Here is a 15,660-nt window from a genome sequence, read left to right as displayed (position 1 = left end):
ATTTGTAAATTTATAAAAAATCTAACTTTAAATTTTAATAAATAAATAAATAAATTAAATTTATAATTTATAAAATATTATAAATTAAAATGTAATCATGAATCCGAACTTAATTAGATACGACATATCAAAATTCTTAGCAAACAAAAAAAACAGAGCAGCATATTCCATTAACAAAAACTGGTAACGATACGAGGAAAGGCAACGCAATCAATGATTGATTGGCGGATGAAGAGAAGAAAACGAGCATCAGCTTAAAAAACAAAGAAGAGAGAGAGATTCAGCCTTCAAATGGGTTTCTCCGAAGACAATCTAAAAGGGTTCATTCTGGCTTTGATGTCAAGTCTATTTATTGGTGCCAGTTTCATTATAAAAAAGAAAGGCCTTAGAAGAGCTGCAGCAGCTTCTGGTGTCAGGGCTGGTAAAAAACCTTTTCTTTTTTCGGTTTTTTGAAATGAGATTTTGGTTTTGTGAAATGGGTCTGGTTTGGATTGTGGGATTTTTGTAGGTATTGGTGGGTTCTCATATCTCTTAGAGCCACTATGGTGGTTGGGCATGATCACGAGTAAGTTGTCCTTTTTCTATGTCAATGATTCTTCTTTTGGTTTTGGGAAAATTTGATATATTTCTTGTGTCAGAATTTCCATTTGCTCTATTCTATGTAAATGAATGGATGTTTTACTTTTGTTATTTATAAGTTGGTTGTATCTTGTGATTCTTTTGATTTAATTGTGAAATTTAATGATTCATATTGTCTTTGAATTAAGGTTCTTACATTGGTCAGCTTAATGTTAATAAGATTTTTTCTTTCAGTTGATATCTTTTTTCGTTTGGTAACTTAAGGAATTGATTAAGTTTTCTTGTTCTAGTCAAATTGAGGAGTGGTAGTTGGTTAGAGTACGCGAATTATGATTAGTAATGACCATCTGATTATTCACTGATTGTTTGTAGAATATCTCTTGTTGTCTGGTTTCTCATATAGTGATTATTGGAGAGGTTGCAAACTTTGTTGCGTACGCATTTGCTCCAGCAGTTCTCGTTACCCCTCTTGGTGCATTGAGTATCATTGTCAGGTATATCTCTTATTAAGTTCGTATTGCATGCTAAATTTTTGGAATTTTTATATTAAATCTCTTCTTAACCACATTTCTTGTGTTTTAATTTCTTTTTTCATGGTGTGTAGCGCTGTGTTGGCGCAGTTTATCTTGAATGAGAAGCTGCACCAGCTAGGGATCTTGGGTTGTGTGATGTGCATTGCTGGTTCTGTTGTAATCGTAATCCATGCACCACAGGAGCACCCTATAACGTCTGTTCAGGAGATATGTAGTATGGCAACTCAACCAGGTTAGTTTGCACCTTCACATGCGCATCTTTCTTTTATTGAAATGGTTCTTTTTTATATACCATTTTACCATCTGCTGCAGCTTTTTTGCTTTACGTGGCCTCAGTGATTGTGTTGGTTTTCATTCTGATCTTCCATTTTGCTCCACAATGCGGGCACTCGAATGTGTTAGTGTTCACCGGCATCTGTTCATTGATGGGTTCACTTTCGGTAAATCATCTGAACCAGCAACGTTACTTTGATTTTTAATTGTAAGACCAAAGTTATGAATGTAGATACAATTTTTTTTTTTTTCATTCAATCAGTTTTAAAAGATAAAATAACTTAATAAAAAACCATTCTGTATTGATGGAGATGAAGTTTCATGCATTTTGAAGTTAAAAAGTTCTACAATCCTTCAATGGTTGCGAAAATTCACTTTTTCAATGACTAAAATTTTAATTATGTGCAGTGAACTTTCCTGTGGTAATTGTTAACCAGATCTCTCAAGAGAAGTGACTGATAAAAATGTTATCTATGCTTTTCTTGGCCAACATAAGGTGGAAAGTATTTCCCTTAGTGATGTTGCATGTTTATGTAATGGAGCTTGGGGCAATTCAATTGCTTTACTATTTCTCCTCTTCTACTGGGATGGAAGAAATGAGTAAACCCCTCTTCCTTTTGTCATTTTTTATTTTCATAATATGTTTTGTCTTCATCATGTGCAGGTGATGAGTGTTAAGGCCCTTGGAACTGCACTTAAATTAACATTTGAAGGAAACAACCAATTGCTCTACCCAGAGACATGGTTCTTTGTGTTTATTGTGGCCACATGTGTCATCACGCAAATGAATTATCTAAACAAGGTTAGAAATGTAGAAATATTGCTTTTTGTTTATACGAATAAGCTCAACGTGCTTATATTTCCAAAAGTTTGCTTCTGCATAAATCATGTTCCCTCTTTCTTGCACTGTTCTCCTTTTCTCCTTGATCTTCTATGTTCTGTATTGCTTACTTTTTGGTGTCTTTTCTCCATGTTCTGCATTGCTTGCTTTTCTGATATTGTGCTTAAATCCCTCCAGAAGGTTAAGCTGGCATGTGCGATGAATTCGACTTGCTGTTGGACATATGGCATGACCCAGTGCACATTTTGACTTCATTTTACTTGGCAGCAAGTTACTGTCTAGAATATTTGACATTCTTCCAATTCTACACGTATAATTTAGTGAATTAGAGAAAAGTTCTCTGTCACAAGTGCAGTTTCATTTTTACACCTTTTCCTTCTAAAAAGTTAAAATGGAATTTAGATTGCTGCCATCAACATGCCCATTAAAATTTATGCAAATCCCTATACTGTCTATTATAAAAATGCTACCAATTCTATTCTTTCACTGTTCTATCATGATTTTCTCTTGTTTTGGTGATTGGTGATGAATTGACAAAGGTGAGACTTGAACTCTGAATCTCACTCCTCTTGCTTGTGAGAGTGCCATCGAACTACAAGCCCATTTGTTACATTCCATTTTCTCTCCTGATTCTCACTCTATTATGTCTTTCTCCAAAGTTATCCTAATCCAATCTATTTCAGCCTTATCTCCAAGTGGAATGCACAAGATTGTGGGCTAATCCGACCTCCTTTACCTTTATTTTCAACCAGGATACATGATAAGGTCAAATATAGCTGATTGGTAGTCATAGTTTCACTAACATTTCACAAACAGAAATGAGATTGGGGGGGGGGGGGGGGGGGGGGGACAACCAAAAATAGATTTTGCGTTTTAGGATTGCTAGAAAATGAGTTGTCAAGCCGAACCATGCATTTGATATGATGTTGGGTGACCTGATATTAAATGCAATAAGTAATCAAGTTATAAAAAAGTTCTGAAATTGATCAAGTGTTTTGCAGGAAACTGAATAATTTTGTCTCAAGAGGGTGTCGCTATCAACATCCCATTGACCTAGAAAACACTGCTTAGGTGAAGTACTAGATAACGCCTTAGGCCATAGCTATTAAGGCACCTTCTGTGTATAGTTCTTTCAGAGGTATGGTGGTTGGGAAGGAATGATGCTACTGAAGCCAGAAAAAGAAACTATCAAATTGTTTTTTTTCCCAAAATTGCAACTTTTCTTTTTATTTTTACGTTCATTTGTGCTGCATATATTTTTTGGTTTCTTAGAACCTAAAGATGGTTAAAATGTATCTTGTATCTATAATTCTTATTTGCTGAAAAACTGCAACCTTTGGTGTTTCAGGCGCTTGATACATTCAATACTGCAGTTGTATCCCCCATTTATTATGTCATGTTCACGTCACTTACGATTCTTGCCAGTGTAATCATGTTCAAGGTACTGCTACTCTCTTGTAGAAGCTTACATTGTGTAATTGCATGTATTTCATTGCTTTGTGCATTTTTTGCTTGATGCTCTTTTCATTTTAATTGGATTTCACTGGAAGAACAATAATGTAGCTTTAGCTTGTTGAGGCATGGATTTGTAAGTTGATGCAAGATAGGATAAACAAAATGTCTTGATTGCATTCTAACATGTGATTTTTTATGCCTCACTCACTATGACAAGCCTAGTCATCAGGATGAGGATGCTGTCACTAGGCTTAGTTTGAGAACCATTTCATTTTCCTCCTCCAGACCCTTATTTCAAACAGTAAAGTGTTTCGTTTTTTATCCTGATTTGACTATCTATTGGTAAAAATACATTACAACAGGATTGGGATGGCCAGAGTGTGGGAAACATTATATCAGAAATATGTGGCTTCATTGTTGTTCTCTCAGGGACCATCCTACTACACACAACCAAAGACTTCGAAAGAAGTTCATCCTTTAGAGGTGCTTTGTTCAGACTCTTTCTCTTTGATTCCCACTAAATCAGTGTAATCAATCTTGAATTATGAGTAATATTATTTAGTATATTTTACTAATTTCATGTGGCTATGGATGTTCAAATAAATCAGGCAGCTATGCATCTTTATCCCCTGCATTATCTGCCCGACTCTGCAGTGGAAATGGAGAATTTATGAAGCATGACGAGGAAAACCAGTTGCCTGCTGAAGCCGTTTGCTTACAGAGACAAGAAATGCACTAGATTTGCTCCACGAAAAAATCTCTTATGCTTCATGTTATTTCATATGATGCATGATCCATATCTCGAGTTCTTTGGCAGCATTGCTGTGAGATGGTTTTGTTACCGCGGAGTTTGTGGTTACATCCAAACAGAAAGCGAACAAATTTACTTTGAGTAGGTTGTTTTGTGGCCCTCAGAAATCCTTGAGAATTCATCTTTTTCATTTTTTTTCCTGCAAAGTTACGGAAGAAATCATTCGATAGCCTTGGAGTAGTACGTCTTCATTCTCATGTGTGATCTACAAGTGCATTACACTTGGATGTGAGATGAGGAAACACTGAATCGGAGTGTTCTACACATTCATTTGTTGGGTTATGGAATGGTCGTTGATGCGTAATTTGTTGATACTTGTACAGCGTGTTTGAGATTGCTGGTGTAAAGGGTGGCTCATTCAACTTCTTTAGTTGTCAAAGGCAGTGCAAAGAGAGTGATCAGAAGACCCAGAAACCTCTTTCTGTGAAGAAAGGTTTAAAGGGAGTCTATGCCCTGCAATTGATTTATTGGAAACTTGAGCTCTGAGGTAGTTCCTTTTGTTATTTTACCTTGTCCCATAGGTTTCATTCTTTGAGAACAGGCAGAATAAGATATTCTTGTAGTATAATATCTGTTCATCAATTACTTGTAGGCTTGTAGATTGATTGATTGATTTTTTCAGAGAATTGAGCAAAGAGTGAGATGTGTATCCTTCACATTTCAGCAAGGCAAGAATTTGTGAAAACGAAATGTTGAACGTGATTCCATTGGCCCACGGTGTTTTTTATTTTTAACTTCAATTCCAGTATGCTGATGCAGACACGCATAGAGAAAAGGAAACATAATCAATTAATCTGATTCTTGCATCGATGAAATTTGCTCCATTTTGGATAATGGATCCTTACTAATTATTATTAGGAAACTAGTTTGTCTTTCCTCTCTTCTTCTCTCTTCTTTCGTATACTTTTTAATTGTTGGAACTAAGTGAATTAAATTGTTCAAAAAAAACAAATTAAGTTCATGTAAGAAAAAAAAATTGTTTCAAAGATTAAGGGAATTAGTTTAACACTTGATCTGCTGTGGGAGTGATTAATTTTTTTATTAATATAAAAAAAATTAAATTAAATGGAGATTAACTCGATATGATCCGATTGATTTGTCAAGTCTAAATGTAACTTAGACAACTAGTAAGAATATAATTTGATTTAAAAAATTTCAAGGTGACATTATTTTTTTAATATTAAGATGGTAGCCTATTGGATCAACTCGGATGAAATTGGATTAACTTATCAAATTCACAACCTGAGAAATTACACTATGTTAACTGCATAAAAAACAAATTAAAATAAATTATAAAACACAATTCTTAATAACTCAATATTAAATGATGAAATTGAAAAAAATAAATTAAAAAATAACAAAAAAAAGCTACCCAAAATTAACTGGAGTTAACTTGTCAATTCAACAACTTGAGTCATAAAACTAGAATAACTCCTTGAAAAGTCATTTAAAACAAGTTATAAAATTATATTATCAATCAATCCAATGTTAAAGTATGAAAATAAAAAAAAAAGACACAAAAAATAACCAAAGTCAACCTAAGTTAACCCGTCAAATTCATGATCCGAGTCATGAAACTGGGATAACCTCATAAAAATCAAACTGAAAAAACAACTCGAATAAACCATGGTTATCTTGTTAAATTTGCAACCCAAGTCATAAAACTAAGATAACCTCATATAAAGAAAATTGAAACAAATTATGAAACACAATTCTCAATCAACTTATTGTTGAAGGATGAAATTGAAAAAAATAATTCAATATAACAAAAGGACATAATAAAATGACTTGAGTAAACTTGGGTTAAACCGCAAAACTCGTGATTCGAGTCATGAGACCAAGATAACCTAACAGAAAGTAAAATAAAACAAATCATGAAGCTTAAATCATAATCAATCTAATATTGAAGTATATTAAAAAAAAAACGATTAAAAAATAAAAAAATCAAGTCAACAAGGTTAACCTGTTTTACCTACCGCATGAAGTCATAAGACTAGAATAACCATATAGAAAACAAATTATAATAAATTATGAAGTTCAATCTATAATAAAATAAATTTTAAAAAATAAAAAAGTATTATTGAATAAATAATGTTTGTGATATGTGGTTGACCTACAAGTTTAATTACTCCCAACGGGTCACACTCTAATTTATTTTATGTGAGAAACTCAAATCTAACATAATTTATTTTAAAATATTATAATGAAACAATGAATTTCATATATTTTTTTCAAATTTATTATTTTTTTAATTAGGTGATGTTTGAATTTCTTAAATGAGGGTGTTTTCATCGGTTTGCATGAAATTATCTAATAAAAAGATAGATTGGTTAATTTTTAATAAATTAGGTGATGATTGAATTTCTTGAATGAGGGTATTTTCATCTGTTTGTATGAAATTATTTATTAAAAAGATAGAATAAGAACATATTGAAAGTAATTAGACTTATAGGAATAGATTGAAGACTCTTGGCCGAAAACGTAGGGATAGGTTGAGCTAATTCCCTGAAAAATTATTCCACTAACCAATGATTTCATTTTTGTGTGCAATTAACCATTAGTTTAATTAAAAAAAAACTTATTAGTTAAATAACCATCTTAATCTAAAAAAATAAACAATTTATATCTGCATATAATAATAAAATGATAGCAATTCACAAAAAATATCATGGTAATTTTTTTTTTTATTAACGTGGATGTTCGGGTCAGCTTGTGCACACCTCAACTAATCTCACGGGCCCTGAAGTTAACAAACATATAAGTCTTCAGTGACCCTAAAGTTTGTGGGACTCAAACCGGTGACCTGTAAGGAGCAAATTTAGAGTTTGACCAGTTGAGATCCACCTCTCAAGGAGGATTGTAAATTTTATTTTTTTTATTATACGCGGACAAATCATGTGCAATGGATATTTGACACATAAAAATTTTAAAGTGAGAGAGGCCTCTTATTTTATGTTTTAATATATATAAAATAAAACTTTAATGAAGCTTTGGAGAGAGAAAAAAAAAACAAAAAAAAAACTTTAGATCAAGATTTCCTATAATATATCTGTTTTTTAATGTTTTCATTTAAATTAACTAAGAATTCATATTATAAGCTCTGATTTAAGATGCATATTGAATATTTCTGTTAAGAAGCGAAACTAGAAAAAAGACAAGGAAATTGTATACATGCTTAATCAATTCTTATCATATAAAAATTATAATAATATAATAGTAGAATTATGTGTCGTTTGCATCCTTTTTTTTTAATTAAACCATTTACTAGCAAAATGATGAAATCATGTAATACAATTTAAAAATATTTTAAAAAATTGAATATGTATAAAAATATAGAATATATTACATGCTAAATGATGTAACTCATTAAGTTGTGAGAAAATATATAAATAGACAACTTTGTATTTGTAATGGTTTTGAATTTAATGATAAGTAAAATTAATTATGAAATAAATCACAGTTAATTTACTCAGGAATCTATTAATATTAACTACAAATTAAAAAAAAAAGACGACAATTGAATACCTACCTTTAATAATTGAGTTGGGATTTTATTAAAAATCTAAATCTAAAAATGAGTATTTATTTCTCAACTCCATATTTTACTATTTTTTTTTTATTTATTTCATACGGGATATATTTAGTAAGAGATTATAATAATTTATTCTCTCTTAATAAAAGAAAAAAAGAGACGACAATTGAATACCTACCTTTAATAATTGAGTTGGGATTTTATTAAAAATCTAAATCTAAAAATGAGTATTTATTTCTCAACTCCATATTTTACTATTTTATTTATTTATCTCATGCGGGATATATTTAGTAATAGATTATAATAATTTTTTATCTCTCAATAAAAGAAAAAAATAGTAGATGTGGAAATCCATAGCATCATCAATCCATAGATACGGTAGTGATCCTGAGTCAAATCCTTTTTGAATAGTTTCTGTGATTTTTAATTTCTAAATGACTCCTCTTTTATTTATTTATTTAATTAAAAAAAACTCAATTTCTTTAATAATTATCACCGTGGTCTATAATATGGAAAGATAACATGTTAGCATATCAACGCCAGATGGCCTGCTTGATCAATAAATCAACCTCACAATTAATAAGTTAATATGTCAATATATTTGTTTACACGACAAACAATATATTACTTTATAACTTAATAATATAGAGTACGTAAAGTTAAACTAATTAAATATCTCTCTCTGTATATATTGCAAAAAAATCTATAATCATTAAAGTGGTAAAAAATTAAATAATTTGCCTCTTTATATTTTTTTATTTAATTAATATTATATATTATAAATTAAATTATAATTGTAGTTGTTTTTAGAGTATTTTTTTATTTAAAAATATATTGAAATATTTTTATATATCATAAACTTATGATTTATTTTAAAATAATTTAAAATAAATAAATAAAATTTAATTTTTTAAAAAAATATTTTTAAAACGCAAGCATATCCCTCTTTTCTTCCTCAGGACACAGCACAGGCGCACAGCACATTGCACTTTTCACTTTCGTATTATAACTTGTTATCATAGTTAGGAGAAGCGTAGCAAAAATAGAGAGAGAGAGAGAGAGAATGGAAGCAAAGTTAGGGAAGGCGTTCGAGTCCATCACCAACTTCTTCACCGGCGCTGACCAGATCCCCTGGTGCGATCGCGACATCGTCGCTGTATGTCATTCCTCTTTTTTTTTTTCCTTTTCCTCTCAATAAGTATCTTTGCAATATTGGGTTTTATCTTTTGGGTAGCAATTCATATTTTATTTTTTTAAATAACACTTTTTAGCAGCTACTTACTTAGATTTGGGAATTTTTAAGTTTCATGATTTATTAGAGTTTAGCTATGGTTGCAGAACAGCTATAGATTGGTTGATTATTACCCGTGCTGACCCATCGAGGTTTATTAAGTAGCAGTACTGTAATGTCTTGAAAAGGAATCATTTAAACCTAGTAATGATTCTCTTCTTATGTACACTTTATCTGTGACTGTTTTGGGTTTCCTTTTTTCGAGGTCGATTTTCTTCCTTCAACCTCTCAAGTTTCTAGATGATCTCAAAATTATAAAAGATTAAAAGATGCATGGAGTTTTCAATGTTTTAACTTGATCCATTCTTCATTTCGTGGCTTTATGAGGAAAAAAGGAGGAAAAAAAAGATAACTACTAATGTGGGATAAATAAGAAAGATTTACAAACACAAACATCTGCGTGTTGCTAGCAATGTATGGCCAGTCATGTATGGAAACCGCTTCTACTCCTTGCATGGTTTTAGCCTTTGGATTCCGGAGGCGATTGTTTTGTAACTGCTATTTAGTTTTTGTCAAAAGTTAATGATATATCAGGGCTTTGGGCATGGTATTCTTTTTGCTCCAGACTTTTGTAACATTCATATGACATGTCATTCTTGATTGTATTATTGTTTGTTGTTCTCTTTTCTTATTCTTTTCACTGATGCATCCATAGGGATGTGAGCAAGAGGTTCATGAAGCTGAAAAAGGTCCTTCTGATGAGTTTAAGAATGAATGCATCATGCGTTTGTCGTGGGCTCTTGTTCACTCAAGACAGACAGAAGATGTACATAGAGGCATAGCTATGCTTGAGTGTAAGCAAAAATACAAAACCATCTCTCTTTCTCTCTCTACACACGCACACATCCATGGTTTTCCCTCTGTTACTAATACTCACTTTTGCAGCTTCACTGGGCAGCACTACCAGCCCTTTGAAACTGAGAGAGAAGCTTTATCTTCTAGCTGTGGGTTATTATAGAAGTGGTGACTATTCAAGAAGTAGGGAGCTGGTGGAAGACTGTTTGAAGGTTTAGTATCCACATTTCTTATTCGTTGTTTCTTTTGAATTATTGTGGAAAGATTTTTCCTTCTACGTAATGTTGTTTCCTCATAATTCATAACCTCATTCAAGTATTATGAATGTATTGCCTTGTCATAGTGCATTTTGTAGATATGGTTCATCTAAAATGATGTTCTGCCCTGAAGCTGCATGGTCATTGAGAAGCCAAATGTGTGATTTAAGGTCATATGTTGTATGCTATTCTATCTTAGTTTCTTATGCTTTGTGACTGAATCGCAAGGGCATGATCATTTTATAGATTGAGCCCGAATGGAGACAGGCACAATCCCTCAAGAAAGCAATTGAAGACCGGATCAAGAAAGGTAACAATTAATGTTGGTGATACTGCTTGTATTATTCATGTGAACTGAATGGATGGAGCTTCTGAATTATTGTCCTTTATTTTTGGTTTGTTTGTAGATGGTGTGATAGGCATAGGAATTGCTGCTACTGCTGTTGGACTGGTTGCTGGTGGGATTGCTGCAGCATTTGCACGTAGGAATTGATGCGACCTTTGATAATCACAGATATGCACGAGGAATACACTCGATGACGTACTAGGTGCAGAAACCAAAACTAAATTGTGGTTTAATACATGCTTACTTGTTCCTTTCGTTACATGAAAGAACTTAAGAGGTTGGTTTTTTTATAACACAATTTTCTTGTAAGATAGTTACCATCAACGTGTATACTTTCGGATTTATCTGAGAATTGCTCCCTCCTTCTTCATTTTTACGGTTGTCTTTGGTCATCAGTCCTACTCTTTCCAAGAGACATGGATGTGTTCATAACTTGCATTAACTTAGAGGCAGCTTTTGTGGTTGTGGTTTGAAAAAAATAAATTTTAAAAAAGTATGATTAGCTGTGATTGTTTGGATTTAGATACGTGTTTAATAAAAATTATGGTTGAAGTTTATATGTAATAAAAAACATGTATAAAATATTTGATAGTTGTGTTTGGGAGTGTGGTTGCGATTGCGGTTGCTTTTTAAAATGTTTTTTACTTGGAAAAGAATTAAAATAATATTTTTTTATTTTAAAAAAATTATTTTTGATATCAGCGCATCAAAATAATCTGAAAACATAAAAAAATATTAATTTGAAGTAAAGAAAAAAATAAATTTTTTTTTTTAAAAGCGCTTTTGAAACTCAAAAACAAACAGGGTTACGAATTTTTATGAAATTTAGTTAAAAAAACATGTAAAAATTGTTGTATAAAAGTTGCATTTCAAACTCATTTTTTTAGTGAGTTCCGTAATATAAAACAGTTATCAAATATCTTTCTGTGTTTGTTTCACTGTGACGAATGAGCCAGCGAAAAAACAAACGAGCCTTATTCTGCTTGTAGTTCAACTGTAGCTATCAAAAATCATTTTGCCAGGGTAATGTCAGCTCCTTCTGCCCTGGAAATGCAGCAGCATGCTGGAACCTAATTCAAAAGAAGCATGAAGGTGACTAGTTGCTGTCGGAGAGGCCGTGCAGGTGGGGTATGTAATGTTACAGGCGTTACCAATCTCAGTCACAATGCAACAAGCTCAGGGCAGCCGTTCATGTCTTCTCGAGCCCCTGAGTACATCAATTTGTGCACTGTCAAAACCTCGAGAAGCAGAGTTCGTGCTGGATTACCAAAAATTATTTAATAGACAATAAAAATAAAATAAAAAACTGAAATTTCCCTATGATTTTTTAAGCTGTCGGCAGATTGTCAGTCTTTGCGCGATTAGTACAACTCTTGATTGCTTCATCAAATTCAATAATTAATGCTTGTAATTTGTTGTTCTTTTTTAATGGTCTCAAGGCCAGGGAAATTCTTGAGGCCTCCTTCCGAACACCGAAAGCAATTCTACTCTCCAGTTTGACTAAAACAGACTATCCACACGAGAATTTTACGTTATGAAAGATAAGCACATCCTATATCTATCTATCATGTGAAACCTCACAAGAAAAATGCTACAACAGGAAAGACAGGAATTCTTTCGATGAGTTCTATGCCCACAGGAAACGGATATACTAAGGCAGTGACTGGAGAATCTGTGGACCTGTAACCATCACTGGAGGCGAACTGCCCGTTAATTTGTACTTTTGTGGCAATTCTATTTTTAACGTTACCATTCCAGAAGCCAGAAAATGACACGAACCATCGTGAAAGATATACAGTTGCGTTGTTCTCACCACTGCCCAGAAGTACTGTCTATATCCAGTATTCATCTCAGACTCCATTTCGTTCTTAGAAATTTGTATTTAACTAACACGTCATAAAGCTTTATGAGCTTGGAACAACGTACGTAGGATTGAAGGGGAAAAATCTTTCTTTTCTTCAATACATTATTTACATGAATAAGAAGATATATATAACAGATTGTATAACCATAACGAAAATTTCCAATTATGGCTATAAATTTATGGGCTTAATTAGCTAATGAATATATTGTTGATTTTCCTCCTATAATCTCGCGGAAAACAACTCATGCCAACACTTCCCCTCAAGTTGGTGCATATATATCTCGGATACCCAACTTGCCAAGTGAGTTGTAGAAACTTTTGCTACATACAACTTTTGTAAGTATGTCTACCAACTGGTCTTCGAATTTAACAAACGGAAATCGAATTATCATGGCCTCAAGATTTTGTTTGATGAAGTGTCGGTATACTTCCACATGTTTGGTCCGATCATGCTGGACTGGATTGTGAGAAATATCAATTGCAACTTTGTTATCACAAAATAGGTTCATTTCTCCCTTAAGAGCAAGGCCAATTTCAGTTAATAGTCTTCGAAGCCAGAGAAGTTAACAAAGGCCTTTAGTCATCCCACGAAACTCAGCTTCAGCACTTGATATTGCTACCACCTTTTGCTTCTTACTTCTCCAGGTAACTAGGTTTCCTCCAACCAATGTGAAATAGCCTGAAGTCGATTTTCTATCAGAGATATTTCCTGCACAGTCAGCATATGTGTAACCTTCCACTCGTAAGTGATTGTTTCTTGTAAACATAAGTCCTTTTTCAGGAGAGAACTTTAGGTATCTGAGAATCCAAATCACTGCATTCATATGATCTTCACTCGGACAGTGCATGAATTGGCTTACCACACTCACTGCATAAACGATGTTCGGCCGTGTATAAGAGAGATAAATCAATTTTCCTACCATTCTCTGATACCTTCCTTTATCTGTTGGCACTTGATCTGGGTATTCTCCTAGTTTGTGGTTTTGAATTATTGGTGTATCTGCAGGCTTACAATCCAGTAATCCTACTTCTGATAATAAATCCAGGATATATTTTTGCTGGGAAAGGAATATGCCATGTTTTGACCTAGTAACTTCAATTCCCAGAAAATATTTAAGTCCTTTTAGATTTTTCATCTCAAATTCTATGGCCAATTGCTCTTGAAGTCTTGTTATTTCCTCTAAGTCATCTCCTATAATAATCATATCGTCTACATAAACTATCAAAGTTGTTACCTTACCCCGGTGATGTTTTAAGAATAGAACATGATCCGAGTTGCTTTGTTAGAAGCCATATTTCCTCATTGCCAAGTTCAAGCGCCCAAACCATGCTCTAGGAGACTGCTTCAAGCCGTATAAAGTTCTTTGTAGTTTGCACACGATCTTAGCTTCAGAGTTTGCCATATATCCTAGAGGGACATCCATGTAGATTTCTTCTTCAAGATCTCCATGTAAAAATGCGTTTTTAACATCAAACTGGTGTAATGGCCAATCAAGATTTGATGCGAGAGATAGTAGAACTCTAACAGTACTCAACTTGGCCACATGTGATAATGTTTCTTGATAGTCTATGCCATAGGTTTGCGTATAGCCCTTTGCCATTAGCCTTGCTTTGTACCTTTCAACTGACCCATCAACTTTGTACTTGATGGAGAATACCCATTTACACTCCACTGTTTTTTGACCTTCTGGTAGGGAAACAAGAGTCCACGTTTTATTTTTTAGTAAAGCTTCCATTTCCTCCTTCATTGCTTGGATCCACCTGGAGTCATCCAAAGCTTCGTCAACACTAGTGGGCATATGATGTGAGGAGAGTTCATTTACAAAGTTCTTGAGAGGTTCGGACAGTTTCTTTATCGAAACATAATTGGCAATTGGATATCTTGATCTTTGATCCTCTAGTTCTGGAGAATATCTATTCGGTGGTTTTCCTCGATTTTTCCTGAAAGGTAACTCATAACCAACAAGGGTATCCATATCATCAGGAATGTGAGGTGGGATAGGAGAGCTTACCTCAATGATATTCTTAGGAGATGGGTCATTGGATACTGAAGAGTGGGAGTGAGGGGTACTATTACTGCTTCTGGAGATGTCAACATTGTTACTTCAGCTTCCGAAGATGTCAACTCTGGATTAGATTCCTGATTGATAATAGGTTGAGCTTCCGGAGATGTCAACTCTGGATTAGATTCCTAATTGATAATAGGCTGAGTCATATTCGGTGTCGTATCAGTGTCTTAAACCAATCAAATGTCAACCAATTCATTTCTTCTACTTGTGTCTCCCCTTGAAGAGAAGAATTGGATGCAGCAGGAGAGTAGAAAGTGTCAGATTCAAGAACTTGACATCCATAGTCACATATGTGTGCCTAGTAACTGGGTCGTAGCATCGGTACCCTTTTGGTGTGTAGAGTATCCCAGAAGAAGACAACGAATGGCACAAGGATCAAGTTTCATGCGTTGATTCTTGTGGAGGTGAACAAACGCAACACAACAAAAGATGCGTGGCAGAAGCATCAATACTATGGGTAATGACACATAGGTTGACAAGGCCTTTAGCGGAGTCTTGAACCCAAGAACTTTAGAAGGCATGCGATTAATGAGATGGACAGTCGTGGCAACAACATCACCCAAGTACCAGTTAGGTACGTGAGCTCCAAGTAACAGAGCTCGAGCAGTTTCAAGAATATGATGATTCTTGCGCTCTACAATACCATTTTTTTGTGGAGTCTAGGGGCATGAGGTCTCATGAATTAGTCCATAGTGGTGGAAATAATCATGAAACTATTGATTCACATACTCGCCACCATTGTCTAATCGAAGCGTTTGGAGCTTAGCTGCGAACTGAGTTTGAATCATTGTATGAAATGATTTAAATACATGAAAAACCTCCTTTTTATGTTTCAACAGATAAATCTAAGTCATCCGAGTACAGTCATCAACAAATATCACAAACCAGCAAAAACCAGACATAGTAGATTTTGGGGAAGGACCCCATACGTCAGAGTGAATCAAAGCAAAAGGAATATCACTCTTATTCATACTCAATGGATAAGTAACTCGATGACTTTTAGCTAAAATACAT

At 33.6% G+C, this 15,660-nt stretch overlaps 2 protein-coding genes across 3 annotated transcripts; both read left to right on the top strand.

Moving 5' to 3' along the window:
• Window positions 1-110: 110 nt before the first annotated feature.
• Window positions 111-5,194, top strand: LOC7481469 (probable magnesium transporter NIPA3). 2 transcript variants are annotated; one of them, XM_002313337.4, is made up of 9 exons: window positions 114-421; window positions 509-565; window positions 983-1,073; window positions 1,184-1,344; window positions 1,425-1,552; window positions 2,050-2,187; window positions 3,575-3,667; window positions 4,044-4,164; window positions 4,290-5,194. In XM_002313337.4, the coding sequence occupies exons 1-9, from the start codon at window positions 292-294 to the stop codon at window positions 4,418-4,420; spliced, it is 1,050 nt and encodes a 349-aa protein (XP_002313373.2). In that variant the 5' UTR covers window positions 114-291; the 3' UTR covers window positions 4,421-5,194. The 2 variants fall into 2 exon arrangements, 1 of the variants encoding a protein (XP_002313373.2); XR_002983606.2 differs by lacking the exons at window positions 4,044-4,164; window positions 4,290-5,194 and adding an exon at window positions 3,228-3,364 and having other exon boundaries at window positions 111-421.
• Window positions 5,195-8,987: 3,793 nt separating this feature from the next.
• On the top strand, window positions 8,988-11,083 carry LOC7481471 (mitochondrial fission 1 protein A). The gene is made up of 5 exons (XM_002313339.4): window positions 8,988-9,180; window positions 9,971-10,109; window positions 10,201-10,322; window positions 10,614-10,677; window positions 10,775-11,083. The coding sequence occupies exons 1-5, from the start codon at window positions 9,088-9,090 to the stop codon at window positions 10,858-10,860; spliced, it is 504 nt and encodes a 167-aa protein (XP_002313375.1). The 5' UTR covers window positions 8,988-9,087; the 3' UTR covers window positions 10,861-11,083.
• The last annotated feature ends 4,577 nt before the right edge of the window (window positions 11,084-15,660 follow it).

Source organism: Populus trichocarpa, chromosome 9, assembly GCF_000002775.5.
Source record: "Populus trichocarpa isolate Nisqually-1 chromosome 9, P.trichocarpa_v4.1, whole genome shotgun sequence".
Lineage (NCBI taxonomy): Eukaryota > Viridiplantae > Streptophyta > Magnoliopsida > Malpighiales > Salicaceae > Populus > Populus trichocarpa.
Note: the sequence above shows the minus strand (reverse complement) of the source record. Positions and strands in the feature narration are given on the sequence as shown.